Source organism: Cibotium barometz, chromosome 6, assembly GCF_041138505.1.
Source record: "Cibotium barometz isolate CiBa-2024 chromosome 6, ASM4113850v1, whole genome shotgun sequence".
NCBI classification, from domain to species: Eukaryota; Viridiplantae; Streptophyta; class Polypodiopsida; order Cyatheales; family Cibotiaceae; genus Cibotium; species Cibotium barometz.
This window is the reverse complement of record NC_141051.1, coordinates 60,958,963-60,974,015: the sequence shown is the minus strand read 5'-3', so window position 1 is coordinate 60,974,015 and position 15,053 is coordinate 60,958,963. Positions and strand designations below refer to the sequence as shown.

The 15,053-nt window shown below is 40.9% G+C and overlaps 1 protein-coding gene across 1 annotated transcript in view; it reads left to right on the top strand.

Moving 5' to 3' along the window:
* Positions 1 to 9,239, top strand: part of LOC147637936 (DTW domain-containing protein) — a 102,997-nt gene extending 93,758 nt beyond the window's left edge. The window contains exons 6-8 of the mRNA XM_086799778.1: positions 8,122 to 8,202; positions 8,305 to 8,390; positions 8,466 to 9,239. Coding sequence (XP_086655904.1) covers positions 8,122 to 8,202; positions 8,305 to 8,390; positions 8,466 to 8,670 — 372 coding nt within the window. The 3' untranslated portion in view covers positions 8,671 to 9,239. The remainder of the gene's footprint in view (positions 1 to 8,121; positions 8,203 to 8,304; positions 8,391 to 8,465) is intronic.
* The last annotated feature ends 5,814 nt before the right edge of the window (positions 9,240 to 15,053 follow it).

The following is a 15,053-nucleotide window of genomic DNA, read 5'->3' as shown; positions in this document are numbered from 1 at the left end:
TTTCATCACACCGATTGGAGATTGAGACTGGCAGAGCAGCACGGATCCCCCGAGAGGAGAGGGTATGCAGATTGTGCAGAGAGGAGGTGGAGAGTGAGGAGCATTATGTATGCAGATGTAGAGCATATACAGCCATCAGAGAGAGATATCCCATTTTATTTAGAGAGCCACATTCCCTACGCCAGATCTTTGAGGCTGCAGACCAGCGCATACTGGGGAGATTCATTCTAGACATACAGCGTCACAGAAAGACATCATTACAGGCTCAGACAGCTCCAGAGGGGGGACGACAGACACAAATTACTACATTTTTTCAGAGATCCACCCCACTCTCAGTCCCTACACAGCAGGGAATTACTCTCCAGAGAGCAGAGACACTCAGAGCCCGGAGGAGACAGAGGACACCTGGCTTTCGGACACCATGCCTATACTAGAGAGAGACGACAGAGATCAGAGCTCAGTTTCACAGAGAGGGTGCGAAGCGACTGGCTCGCTTTAGAGCAGATCCAGGCATGTTCTTCAGGGAGCTGTGGACACCCCCTTCATTGATGTATACCATTTTATACCCCCAGTATGGTACAGGATGGAGCTAGCTAGGTTGCATATCATGATTGTATACTCCATGCATATAGCTTTGCATTCTCCTAGTAGTAGAGCTCCATCCCCTCCCCCACTCATTGTACTTATTGCACACCTAGATTCAGCTTTTTAGTTCATTACTTTTTCATTTTGTTGATACCCCATATAGGTACACCGATTTGTCTCATAGGCCGAGTTCGGTCTTTTGGAAGACGTTAATAAAATCTTTCTTTCTTTCTTTCTTTCTCTCTCTCTCAACTTTCACTATATATATTATATGTATCCATCACTATATATATATAAAAAATATATTATATATATATAATATAAATATAAATATAAATATAAATATATATAAAATATATAAAATATATAAAAAAAATATATATATATTTTACATATAAATATAAATATAAATATAAATATAAATATTATATATATATATATATATATATATATATATATATATATATATATATATATATCACGCCTCTAACGTCTCTAAAAAATACGAGTCTTTCGAGGCGCGTACCATACCTGCCTCGTACCAAACGCCTCTGACGCCTCTAACAACCTTGAAGTTGCATTACCTTTTCTTTTTTAATGCTAAGTACTGACATATAGTAAATGTCCTCTAGTTACCATCTACATCAGCCAGTTAGGTTGCAATATAGTCCCCAACTCTGACAGGTGTTTCTCTAGGCTGCATGCAACACCTGGATGGATTCCTGTGACTAGGCGCTGTTCATGACTTGCTGCAAACAAGAAAATGCAAGGAGAAAGAGTGCAGCCCTAGTAAGGTGGTTAGAAATATTGGGTACGATACGTACAATACTAGTACAGAAAGTGTTGATAAGATAATGTATGTTGAGTACACCACACTCTTGGAAAGCATATGGAACACATGAATGAGGCATATGGACCACCTAATAAGATCTTGTGCAAGATTCTATATAAGGTATGCAGCACACAAAAGTATTTTGTGGATCGCGAGGTTTGTAGGAATACATGGTGCCCAGGAGAGTGGAAGAGAAGAGGATGGAGATGACAGCTCAAACCATGGTGATGGAGAGAGAGAGAGAGAGAGAGAGAGAGAGAGAGAGATTTTATTAACGTCTTCCAAAAGACCGAACTCGGCCTATGAGACAAATTGGAGTACCTGTATGGGGTATCCTCTGTCATCCCAACAAAATGAAAAAGTACTGAACAAAAAAAAAGCTGAATCTGGGTGTGCAGGGGATGGAGCTCTACTACTAGGAGAATGCAAAGCTATATGTACTATCATGATATGCAACCTAGCTAGCTCCATCCTGTACCATACTGGGGGTATAAAATGGTATACATCAGTGAAGGGGGTGTCCACAGCTCCCTGAAGAACATGCCTGGGTGTGCTTTGAAGCGAGCCAGTCGCTCCGCACCCTCTCTGTGGAATTGAGCTCTGATCTCTGTCATCTCTCTCTGGTATAGGTGTGGTGTCCGAAAGCCAGGTGTCCTCTGTCTCCTGCGGGCTCTAAGTGTCTCTGCTCTCTGGAGAGTAATTCCCTGCCGTGTAGGGACTGGGAGTGGGATGGATCTCTGAAAAAATATAGTAATCTGTGTCTGTCGCCCCCCCTCTGGAGCTGTCTGAGCCTGTAATAATGTCTCTCTGTGGCGCTGTATGTCTAGAATGTATCTCCCCAGTATGCGCTGGTTTGCTGCCTCAAAGATCTGGCGTAGGGAATGTGGCTCTCTGAATAAAATGGGATCTCTCTCTCTGATGGCTGTATATGCTCTGCATCTGCATACATAATGCTCCTCACTCTCCACCTCCTCTCTGCACAATCTGCATACCCTCTCCTCTTGGGGGATCCGTGCTGCTCTGCCAGTCTCAATCTCCAATCGGTGTGATGAAACTCTGAGTTGACCAATAGCCACTCGGGAGCCGTGTGGTAAAAATGAAATGTTATATTAACGTCTTCAAAAGCCTAAAGTGACCTATGAGACCAAAGTTACAACCATGTGACATCTGATACACTGTCTGGAAAAGAAAAGAGACAGCCCCACAATACATCAGTAGGGGGGAAGCTAATGCTACTAGTCAAAATGGGGTACATGAGTACATGGATACATGAATACATGAATATGGGGGAGTACAAAAGTGAGAGTGAGTACAACAGTATATGGTTGGAGTCTTAATCATCCTAGGAGCTCTCATATCACCCTAATACATCCCTCATGGGCCGTTGTGACATGGTGCTCAAGGTGGTAAAATTGAGCTGGCACAAGAAGGTCTTGTGATGATGGGAGATGATGCCTCGGATCCTCATGTGGTGGCGTGGCCGTGGGCGAGGGCCAATGGGGTCTGGGGCGTCGAGCTCTTCATAACTCAGTGGCTCTGTCGAGTGTCACACCTCTCGGTTGAGCTCCTGCACTAGCCTGTGGTCTGGGTATGATGGGTGGATTGGCCCTCGGAGTGCTGGTATGGAAGAAGTCGGTGAGAGCTCTTTGTGCTGGTCCTCGAGCCAGTACAGTTGATCTGGATCTCACTAAGGACTCCCTGTGTCTACGGAGCTCTGGAAGAAAATGTCCCAGGCATCTCTAATCCGGGAAGTCCATGATCGTGGAAAGTGGTCCGAACCCAGCTCAGAAGAGAGCTCAAGAGAGAGAGAGATTGCACAACAACACAATGATTGTATTATGTGATAATACTCTCATATAATACTCACACCATGTACAATGCTTTTATAGGCACCAAGTTGACTCTTAATAAGAGGTGGTTCACACCAAAAGACTAAGTTAACCTTCCACACTACTGAGACTCTGATTATTCCAACAAGGTTAAGTATGAGTACGGAATGCAACTAAGAGCCCTAGTGAACTGAGTGGGAGATGGAAAAGCGCTCCCTTCATATTCCATGGCATGAGAAGACTAATGGCTTTGGCGAGTATCTTATATTCTATATAAAGAAGGGTGAGTGATGTGCAACAGGGTGGCCAATATTGGATCTCTTCTTACTAATCGCTGCTTTTGTTTGGAATGAGATGAATGAGCCATTGTAAGGGCCCCGTACAACGTGGTATGCTCAACAATTAATATTCTCGTTTATTTTCGATGGTTATTCCACACTTAAAATAGATTAATAACAAAACTAACTTCAAATAACTCAATGCTGAAATCAATTACAACACATGTGCATAAGATAACAATACATATTGGAAGTAAAGTTGAGACATGTGATGGAGCCAGATTGAGGGTTGAAGATGGGAAACCCTCCCTAAGATGGGAATTTATTTCTACTCAATCCAAGCACTTTAGGATTGAGTTTAGTTACAGTCAACCTGAGAGTGAAGAAGAAGTCTTCACTCTCACAGACCATGCAAAAGTCTATTCTAATGAACATACAAAAACAAGCAAGTATGCAAATGCATTTTCTTACATTACATAGATAGTGAGAAGCCCGAATGGGAGAGAGAGTAATCAACCTTCTTGTTGATGTGGAACTGTACAATGGCTGCAACTTTGTACTTGATCCAAAGATGAAGGAAAAAGAGACTTTATAAAGTTGAAATTGGAGTAATAAGAGAGCTGAAATATCATTTACAGACTTGCTGCAATAATGGATAGCATGGAAAAAGGTGAAAGATGGAGTAGTTACATCATGTGGAAGCGTTGATGGAGAGGTAGGGGTTGTACCCAAGTGGTGTGGGCTGCTTTAGGGTGAGTAGGGACTGATTTACAGCAAGGGAGTTGTGTGTAGAATGAGAGGAAAAGGGTTGTATTTATAGGAAAAGAGAGCTTCAAGGCTTAAGAGGGAAAGTAAGGCTGAAAAAGACAAGTGTCCAGCCACATGTTAGAAGGTGGGAAAAGTGGAGGGACACTTGGAAACTCAACCCTAAAAAATAGGGACCCCCATTATGGGAGTCAAATGAAAGCTCTTTCCGTCCGCATTCACAAAATAGTAATGGTTTTTCAATCTGATGCATCTAACTCATGTAAAATGAAAATCAAGCAATCACTGTAACATAGACTTTAATTGGTCATGCCATCTTATGGATTGTAACTGTCTGTTCTGGCGGATCTAGCCCACACTCCCATGCATCAATCCTTTCTGTGTGCGAGCTTGACCCTGGTATGCTTGAGTTTCGGCCATAGGCGCCCAATCAGGTCATATAGGTGGAAGTGTGCACTATCCATGTTCTAGCCCACTGCGTGGACCCACCATGACCTATGGCCACTCACCAGTAGCCAACTCCTATCCACGAATCTATCCAAATGAATGGATTTTCTTGCTTATCTAAATTCAAAGGAAAACATAAAACACATAGGATACAAAGAATTCTTTCTTTCATTTTGTGTTGAGTCATGACAGCCATGGATGAAAGTCATGGGTAATTTATGCTTGCTGGGGCACATCTTCCTTTGGGGAGATTCTGAAGTGCAATAACAAGCCCCTCAATTGAGAAAGGGTCTTCTAGACATAGTCACAGGGGAATGGAGGGGACGGACCCTTGGAACGGGGGGACGCCGTCCCGGGAACACTGTGGGACGGGGACGGATAGACGTTCCCAGCTGGGCGTCCCTCACAAGGGACGGCGTTCGGGGGACGGATCCAAGAGGGGACGGTTGTGGGGAACGGCTACATGGGAACGCTTGCAGGTTACTGTTTGGGCAATGGTCACATTTTTTACCTTTTTTTTTTTTGGCCGTTTGGGAGGGGCTTTTCATGGGCCTTTAGCCTTGGCCCATAGGCCTTGAGCCTTTGAGGCTTTGGGCATTGGCCTATCTCTTGCCTCCCTCCCTATAAGAAGACACACACACACACACTCCCTCTCACACTTCAAGCTTTAGCTTCACACACACACACACACTCTCTCTCCCTCAAGCGGCAAGGTCTCAAGTTTCAAGCTCTCACACATGCAAGCTGTAGCCTCTCAAGACACACACTCTCCCTCACACACACCCTCTCTCAAGCTTCACACACACACACACACACACACCCACCCATCCTCACACTCAAGTTCTTCCTCAACTTTCAAGGCTCAAGCCTCACTCACTCTCTCTCTCTCTCTCTCTCTCTCTCTCAAGCTATCAAGTGACAAGGAGGCATCCATCATCCATGGCATCCTCCTCGTGGCAGTGGCTCTTCAAGTTCCAACTACCCGTAGAAGGATGATGGGATGGACACGGTGGGATGAGGTCAATCACACCCCATCCCCTCATGGAGGTGGTGCACTGCCATGGACATGCAAGCTTTTCCCGTATAGGCGAGTGGGTGGTACTGACAAAGTAATTTTTAAGTGCCGTTCCTACCCCCGTCCCCGTTCCCTACATATAGACGTCCGCCGTCCCGTTCCCGTCCCTGTCCCCCGTCCCTTGTGACTATGCTTCTAGAGGGGCATATATTGAAGTGAGGCCCACTGATGGGTGCGCTTGCAATCTTGTGGGCTTGAAATGGGGTTTTGGGGGGGGGGTGTCAAACACCATGGGTCTGTCCTCACAGGTAAGGGTTGTTTTCTCCTTTCTGTTGACGTCCTACTGAGACAATGAATGCTGGGTTGCTTTGTCCCCTGCGTGAGCTTTGGTGTGGTAGCTATACCGCATCCTCAAAGTTTCCATAGCCACAAGGAATAATATAGGCAGTCTATGTGGGGGATCTCATTGAAGTGCTGTCGAAGGTCTGATCCTGCAGACGATTCCTGTGGACGATGCATTCTTTTCCTCGAAGTGTCAGCAATCTGTCTTGAGTGGCCACTTGAAGGAAGTGGTGACCTTAGAGAGGGCTAGTTCCAGCCCCTGGGCTGTTGTGCTTGGTTCAATATAGGTAGATTGCCAGATCTCCTCAATTCGCCTTTGGGAAGAGGGGTCGTGAAGAAGGCTGTTTGAGATCTTGCGGGTCTGCCGTACTGCGAGGGGTGATTATGGTTTGCATCGTCAGAGAAGGTGGTGCCAGCTAGAATGCCAATCCCAATTGATCTGCACTGGTCACTGGACCACATATGGACATAATAATAATCTATCCTTGTGAGGTTGGGCATGGCTATGTAAATGAGTGCCAAGGAAGGCTAGGCTTTAGGAGGTACAATGAAACATTGGGAGGTGCCAGCATCCTACCCTTCAACAGCAAACAACTCCTCTGATGGGCTGCACTTCTAGACAACAGGATCATGGTGCACACATTGGCGCCTCCCTCATGTTGAGTCTCCCCTATGCACCACACATCTGCCTAAGGGAGCTCCTGGCTCACACAAATCCCCTTATTGGGGTAGATGTTAAGGAAACCTCTATATTCAGTCCCATTTTGTACAAGAAGCGATCGTGCTCTGGCGTGTGATTAGTATCCTGGAATTGATTGGCAGTTGGAGCAAACAGAAGCTCACCAGGTGCAGGTGCTCCCCCGTGCAGGTCCATCCACCCAATAGTCAGAGAGACGGGGACCAGAGTCCTGTGTGACCTTGGGGTATAGATGTTGAGGAAATTTACACTCATCTTTATCACAATAAGATGGTTGTCATGGATCATTAGGATACTGATATCACCGTCTTTCAGGAGAGTTGTGCTCTTTCCTAACCACCATCTTCCAGATGTGGCTATGTGCTCCACGTAGTCCATGTGCATTTGAGGTGACCATGTGCATGGTTAGGGGAAAGATCTTTGCATCCTTTTGCTGGAGTTGTCTTCTGCTCTGGGGACCTTTGCCTGGGGACCGGGGTTTCGACAGGGAGTAGTGTCTTGGAGCAAAGTTGCTCAACATCGATCCAGTATCAAAAGGTTTTAAGAAAAGAGAGTATATAATAGCATTTTCAATTGGTGGATCTTTTACAATTGCTGTGTCTTGCGTGCCAGATACTTCACTCCATGTTTTTTTTGAAAGCGTGTCAATCTTTATGTCGTGCGGAGCTGAGCTTCTGATATTCGCTGGGATAAGGCCCTCTGCGTGCAGGAGCCTTGTGCAGTAAACCTCTGTGGGCAGGCTAGTAGTGTCTTGGATCAAAGTTGTTCAACATGGGCCTATAAGCAATCTAGCACACCGGTCCACGGGGCTGATGATTGGTATTATGCTGTGCCATGGACCATGGTCTTACGAGGATAAATTTTGTTACCCACCTCCACATTTTAGAGAGGCTGGGCCAGCTAAGTGGCCAGCCTGGCGGGTGCCCAGGGTAGCAGCTCACAGCAGCAGGAGTAGGCGCAGGCAGTAAGGCTGCATACGGGCTGCAGTTGGCTGGGCAGACAGCAATCATGAGTTGGCCAGTCTTGGGGGCCAATATTTGTGAATTAATCGACTTTATTATAAGGTGTCAATTAAGGTGTGAGGAGTGGTCATCTGAATAAGCAGCCTGATTCCCTCCAGTGAATGTAGGGGGGCCTGCTGAATTGCAATGAAAGTTCACACTGCTTTGAAAATGGGCAGGCCTGAGCCTGATGTTTGAAAATCATTAGTGTTCTTCCTTTATTTTAAAAGTCTCTGTACACGGCAATAATGCATGCTGTGAGAAGAAACTTGTCTTGTATCAGTACTGCCAATACTTTATGAGATTTGGGTTGACTTGGGTTGGGTGCAGGAAAGATGCAAGACTGTTTTGAACTTCATACTGATTGATGGTACCTGGAGTAATTCCAAGGCAATGGTAAATCGCCTTCAGGTCAGTGGAAATCGCCCAGAGGGTTTTATCCTTCATAATCATTAAAGTTTTGGCATGAATGTAGATTGTTTCAATGTGGAATCAATGGTTATTGATTTGCAGAGCCGTGCAAAAGTAACATGGCAGGAGCAATACATGCGTTCCGTGTCGCTGTCTCCTGAGAAGCTCTCTGTGCTGCATGATCTGAGGTGAGCATGTTGAAAACAAGTTGCACTTACTATATTGTATTGTTTGTAGTACATCGACAATCTTTGTTTGTGTAGGCCTCAACCATCCTTGGACCGGACCTGCACAGCAGCTGCTGCAGCACAATTACTTCGTGAGTTGGACCTCCGGGAAGAGCTTGTAGGCTGCCATCTTAATAATGCAGCTGATGCTGTGGAGGATGCATTGCAACACCTCCTTGATGCATTGACTACACGCCGAGAGCGAGTGGGTCGGGCAGTCATGCGAGTGAAAGGTCTGTAATGCACATCAGTACTTCTGTTGGACTAAGCAATTGCCATCCTCCACATGCAGTGTATGAATTAAGGGAATAGACTGTAACCTATGCATGTTCTTGAATCATGCCTTCATCACTTTGTCATCACTTTGAAGTGTGGCCTGTCTTTTGCGTCGTCAAATCAAGAGGGTGTTCATGATCATCAAAGATGTAAGCTTCACACAATTTGCTTTCTGACCAACTCCCCTCGCTTGTCTCAAACTGCACATCACAACATACAGTAAGGACACTTTAGGTGTTTATTTTCATTTTTTAAAAAGCCTATCTAGTGCTGGGTACGGAATCTGCACCAACTATATGAGTACACCTCACTTGTAACTGCAAAGTTTATGGAATTGATAATAGACAAACAAAATAACCAACATAAATAAAAAACTAGCTTGTGGAAGCTCTCTCATGATAATGCACATAACAAAGATTCCCATATGCTGTCTTTGTTCACATGACGACAATACTAAAGTCTTCTAGTGCATACAGATGTGCTTTGAAGAATTAGGACTAAATGCTTGATTTATATAGTTTCTTCATTGATGTATTAAGAAGCATGTCAAAAATCTGATTCGAGTGAATCAGAGGGAGGTTTTTCCTCTTAGCTGCTCTTTTCTTAGTTGTTATTAAACAAGTAGAATCTATTCTACATTTTTACACGCGTGCATGAATGCATGCTCGTGTGCACGTCCTCTTGTTGCGAGAAAGTTCAAGATGCTATGTATGTATGACTTTTTTGAGGACTACTGTCCCCTTGAATATTGACTACTCAAAAGTGTAAGGATTTTGCTATTTTGTAATGTAGTTATATGTTACAATGAACCATGCATTATTCACCACATCAGTAAAAGCATAGCCAAAGAAGTATGCCAATTTGGTGCCCATTGCTTGCACAAATGCTCCACTGATTTGTGGGGTCAAGAAGTTGTTAGAGCTTTAGCATAAGTCAGTTGGTTCAAGACCTCGCTGCCATCAATGCACGGCAATTTCAAAGTCGAGCTTTAGCACAAGTCAGTTGGTTCAAGACCTCATTGCCCATTTACCTAAGCATGATTGATATAGCTGGTCTCATGTTGTTTTGTTCATTTGTCGACCTCACAAGGTCTTACGTGATTCAAATCTTGGCAAACTCAAGCATTAGTGCTAGTCTTGCAATTGAACCACGACAGTGGTTGTAGGGTTGGATTTTGAATTTTGATGAAATAAATATCCATGAAACTTTTTTTCTTGAGAATGTTTTGTTAGCATGCAACTGCCTATGGTAAAAGTTTAAAAAATAAATCATGTATCTTCTAAATTTAAATTACTAAATATAATATAAACTTCTTGTAATAGCCTTATCTTCAAGGATAAATGCCTTCAAAAAGTATCTATATGTAGGTTTTAAGTTTCTGAATGGACTAAAAATATATATATAAGAATACAAGTAGTGCGTTTATAGTGTGCTTTATATAATACTTAAGATAATTTTATAGTAGAATTTAGAGAAACAAGTGTCTAGATAAGGAATATACAAGGTTATATTTTCAATAAATTTTTGACACTTGATTTTTTTTTCCAACTAATACTTATGTTGAGAGTATTTTTGTTAGTAGGAACCTCTTTAGCACTATACTTAAAGAAGTTGAAAAGTATTTAAAAGTTGTAAAATTAGCAAGGGTAGTATTAGATATGCACGTCAGACAAGAGGAGGTCTTAAATAATTCATGTCTTGATATTAGTGTTAGTCGTAACCTTTATTGGGGTGTTTATAATTTTATGTTGAGATATTTTATTTTGGATACGTCTTTTCTTTATATTATTTTTTAAAATTAATGTGTTTAATTGACTATGTATTGGTATAATTAATTGTGCATTGATTAATATTATTTTGGATATAGGTGATGATTGAGTGACGAATTATGTGTTAATCATAGATGGAATATATGTTGGATCACTATGAAATATTTTGAAAGACAACGTGAATACCTATTATAGTTTCGTATTTTGGCATTAGTATTTTTATAAGAGCTTTTATGATCAGAAACTCAAAAGCACTTGTGCTTTATTTTTTAGAGTTATTTTTTTAAAAAGTAAGCTTTTAATATATATAAATATAGGTGAGTGGGTCACTCTCATTTAGGGGAGATTTAACCAAATCTTGTATCGATGGTGATCTCTTTAAATTCTTAAGTTTTTTTGTTTATTTTATTTTTATTTATTTAAGATTTAAACTTTTTAATTTGTACAAAGTCTATATTATGCTCTATTTTTTGTATTGAGAATTAGAATCTTTTTTCTAAGTGTCGTGAAGGGGTATAAAGCTTAAAAAATATTTTAATATTCAAAGTCTTAAAAGCCTTATAAGGCTTTAAAATCTTTTACTTAAAGTTTTTAAATTTTTAGAAGGCTTGAAATCTTCTTACTAGCCAAAATCTCATAAAAGTTTTACTAATGTATATCCTCAAAAAGCTTACATCAAGGGTACAACCAAAGTTTATAAGAATATCTTATACGTAAGATTATCATTGACCATGAGATCGTCACTACACGCAATAGATGTTAGAAAAGTTTTGATGTTCTTATCAAAAGCACATTTACACAATTGAAGTAATTGGAACTCGAGCAGGAGGGAATGTTAGTTATAATCTTTATGGAGACGTCATTATTTTATTTTGGGATATTTTATTTTGCATGCACCTTTTAGTTATATCATTTTTTGAGATTAATGTGTTTAAACAGCTCTATGCTTTAGTATGATATAGTCAAGATTAATATGTTTGATCGACTATGTACACTGATTAATATTATTTTATAGGTAGGCGATGATTGAGTGGCGAATTATATATCAATCGCGTGAGAGGAACATGTATTGAAAAACTATGAGATATTTTGGAATACATGTGAATATTTATCATGGTTTTATACTTTAACATTAATATTTTTATAAGACTAAGACGTCAAACTTTTGTATATATTAATTAGTATTTTATACTTTTGGTAGGTCCAAGCCTTATATTTGTAGGTTATATTTTTTCAAAGAGCTATTATGCTCAAAAATACAAAAGCACTTATACTATGTTTTTGGAGTTATCTTAAAAAAAAAGAAAGCTTATAATACATATAAATATGGGTGAGTGGTGTATGGGCCACACTCATCCAAGGAAAATATAATCCACGGTTTGTTATACGAGGATTTTTTGATGACCTATCTCTCGAGATTCACTGTGGTTTCTTCATGAGGCGTGTTGCACTCTTTGCTTGAAGAATATGGATATGGACGAGGAGATATGCTCTCGTATGTGAGACCTTTTAGAGGATCTCTACCTTCTCATCCTACATTAGAAGAACGTCTTAAATTAGTACATGAAGAAGAACACCTTGTACTTGTGATTATCATTGACCATGAGATCATCCTACATGCACATGCAACACTTATGTTAAGTATCTTTTGACTTTCAAGAATTATCATATTGAAGATACTAAATGGATGTCAGAAACGTTGTGATGTTCTTATTAAAATCTCATTCATGCAATTGAGGCCAATTGCAACCCGAGCAAGAGAAAATGTTAGTCATAGTCTCTATGGGGATGCCATTATTTTATTTTGAACGTCTTTTATTTATATCATTTTTAGATTTAATGTGTTTAATGAGCTGTGTGCGCTAGTATGATATAGTCAAGATTAATATGTTTGATCGCATGTTGACTAATATTATTTTGTATATAAGCGATGATTGGTGGTGGATTATATTGTGGGTGGAACATGTATTGGAAAACTATGGGATATTTTAGAATACATGTGAACGTCTATTATGGTTTCATATTTTGGCATTAGTATTTTTGCAAGACTAAGACCTCAAACCTTTATACATAACAATTAGTATTGTATACTTTTGGTAGGTCCAAGACTTATATTTGTAGCTTGTTATATTTTTTGTAAGAGCTTTTATACTCAAAAACTCAAAAACACTTACGCTTTGGTTTTGGAGTTATCTTTGTGAAAAGCAAGCTTTTAATACATATAAATATGGGTGAGTGGTATAAGGGTTACTCTCATCTAGGTGAGATTCAACCCAATCTTGTATCGATGGTGATCTCTTTCAAATTCTGAAGTCTTCTTGTTTATTTAAGGTTTAAGCTTTTAATTTGTGCAAAGTCTATGTCATGCTTTAAACTTTGTGTTAGAGAATTAGAATTTCTTCTCAAGTGTCATGAAGGTTCTGATAGCGGTATAAAGCTTAAAAAAAACTTTAAATATTCAAAGCCTTACAAGGCTCTAAATCTTTTACTCAAAAAGTTCTCAAATTTTTGTAAGTCTTGAACCTTCTCTTCAACCAAAATCTCATAAAAGTTTTACTGTTGGATATCCTCAAAGCTTACACAATAAGGGTATAGTGTGTGTGTGTGTGTGTGTGTACATGAGAGAGAGAGAGAGAGAGAGAGAGAGAGAGGCTGAGAATTTCTATGTAGGAGATAGTGTGTGTGGGAGGAGATAGTGTGTGTTTTCATTAGTGTATGTGCAGTGTGTACATGTGTGTGTGTGTGAGAGAGAGAGAGAGAGAGAGAGAGAGAGAGAGAGAGAGAGAGAGAGAGAGACACGACAGATAATTTCTACGTAGGAGATAGTTTGTGTGGGAGGAGAGAGTGTGCATTTAGATTAGTGTATGTGCGGTGTGTACATGTGTGTGTGTGTGTGTGTGTGTGTGTGTGAGAGAGAGAGAGAGAGAGAGAGAGAGAGAGAGAGTATATGCATGCATGTGTGTACATCTGCATCTATGTGTAGAATGTGCGAGAGAGTGAGCACACTTCACCACTCATCCCTACCATTAAAATTTAATTAATTAAAATTATATATATGTGTGTAAATCTATTTAAGTGTGTGTGTGTGTGTGTGTGTGAGAGAGAGAGAGAGAGAGAGAGAGAGAGAGAGAGAGAGAGAGAGTTTCAATGTGAGAGAGTGTGCGTGAAGAGAGAGAGAGAGAGAGTGTATGTGTGTGTGTGTGTGTGTGTGTACATGAGAGAGAGAGAGAGGCTGAGAATTTCTATGTAGGAGATAGTTTGTGTGGAAGGAGATAGTGTGTGTTTTCATTAGTGTATGTGCGGTGTGTACATGTGTATGTGTGTGTGAGAGAGAGAGAGAGAGAGAGTTTCTATGTGAGAGAGTGTGCGTGAAGAGAGAGAGAGAGAGAGTGTGTATGTGTATGTGTGTGTTTGTACATGAGAGAGAGAGAGAGAGAGAGAGGCTGAGAATTTCTATGTAGGAGATAGTTTGTGTGGGAGGAGATAGTATGTATTTTCATTAGTGTATATGCAGTGTGTACATGTGTGTGTGTGTGTGTGTGTGTGTGAGAGAGAGAGAGAGAGAGAGAGAGAGAGAGACGACAGATAATTTCTACGTAGGAGATAGTTTGTGTGGGAGAAGAGAGTGTGCATTTAGATTAGTGTATGTGCGGTGTGTACATGTGTGTGTGTGTGTGTGTGTGTGAGAGAGAGAGAGAGAGAGAGAGAGTATATGCATGCATGTGTGTACATCTGCATCTATGTGTAGAATGTGCGAGAGAGTGAGCACACCTCACCACTCATCCCTACCATTAAAATTTAATTAATTAAAATTATATATGTGTGTAAATTTATTTAAGTGTGTGTGTGTGTGTGTGTGTGTGAGAGAGAGAGAGAGAGAGAGAGAGAGAGAGAGAGTTTCAATGTGAGAGAGTGTGCGTGAAGAGAGAGAGAGAGAGAGAGAGTGTATGTGTGTGTGTGTGTGTGTGTACATGAGAGAGAGAGAGAGAGAGAGAGAGGTTGTATGTTCCACATGTTCCACCCTTGCTTCCAAGAAACTTTGGCATCTAACCAATGGTATTTATAAAACATGCCAAACATTACAACATCAGGATTCACTAGCTTTATGTCTCCCTTATGAATCTGGTACATAGCCTTTCACCACCATGAGCTCAAAGCAACACATAAAAGGTATCTCAAAAAAGCATAGGCATGTCTCATTCCCAATGTCATGCATCCAAATAGCTCAATGTACTCCTCTATCCACCATTTATGCATCAATCAAGCCAATATAGAGATATAAAGGCCATTTGAATCATCAATTTGATGTGGCAATCCCATGTTTGCATCGTGACAACCCCATACAATCAAGAATTGGCATGGGAATTCATTACTCATGTCTATTGATCATATGGCTTGCAAATGCATTCAATGAATCTTAAATGGTGAAAAGTGAAACTTACAATGAAAAATGGTGGTCTCTTTTTCTTTCTTGGTGGAAAAAATACAGAAATTTCAGCCCATAGAGATCAAAAGCTCACCATTGTGCCAAGCTTTGCAATATTTGAAGCATCCAAGAGGAAGAAGCCATTGGGAAGCC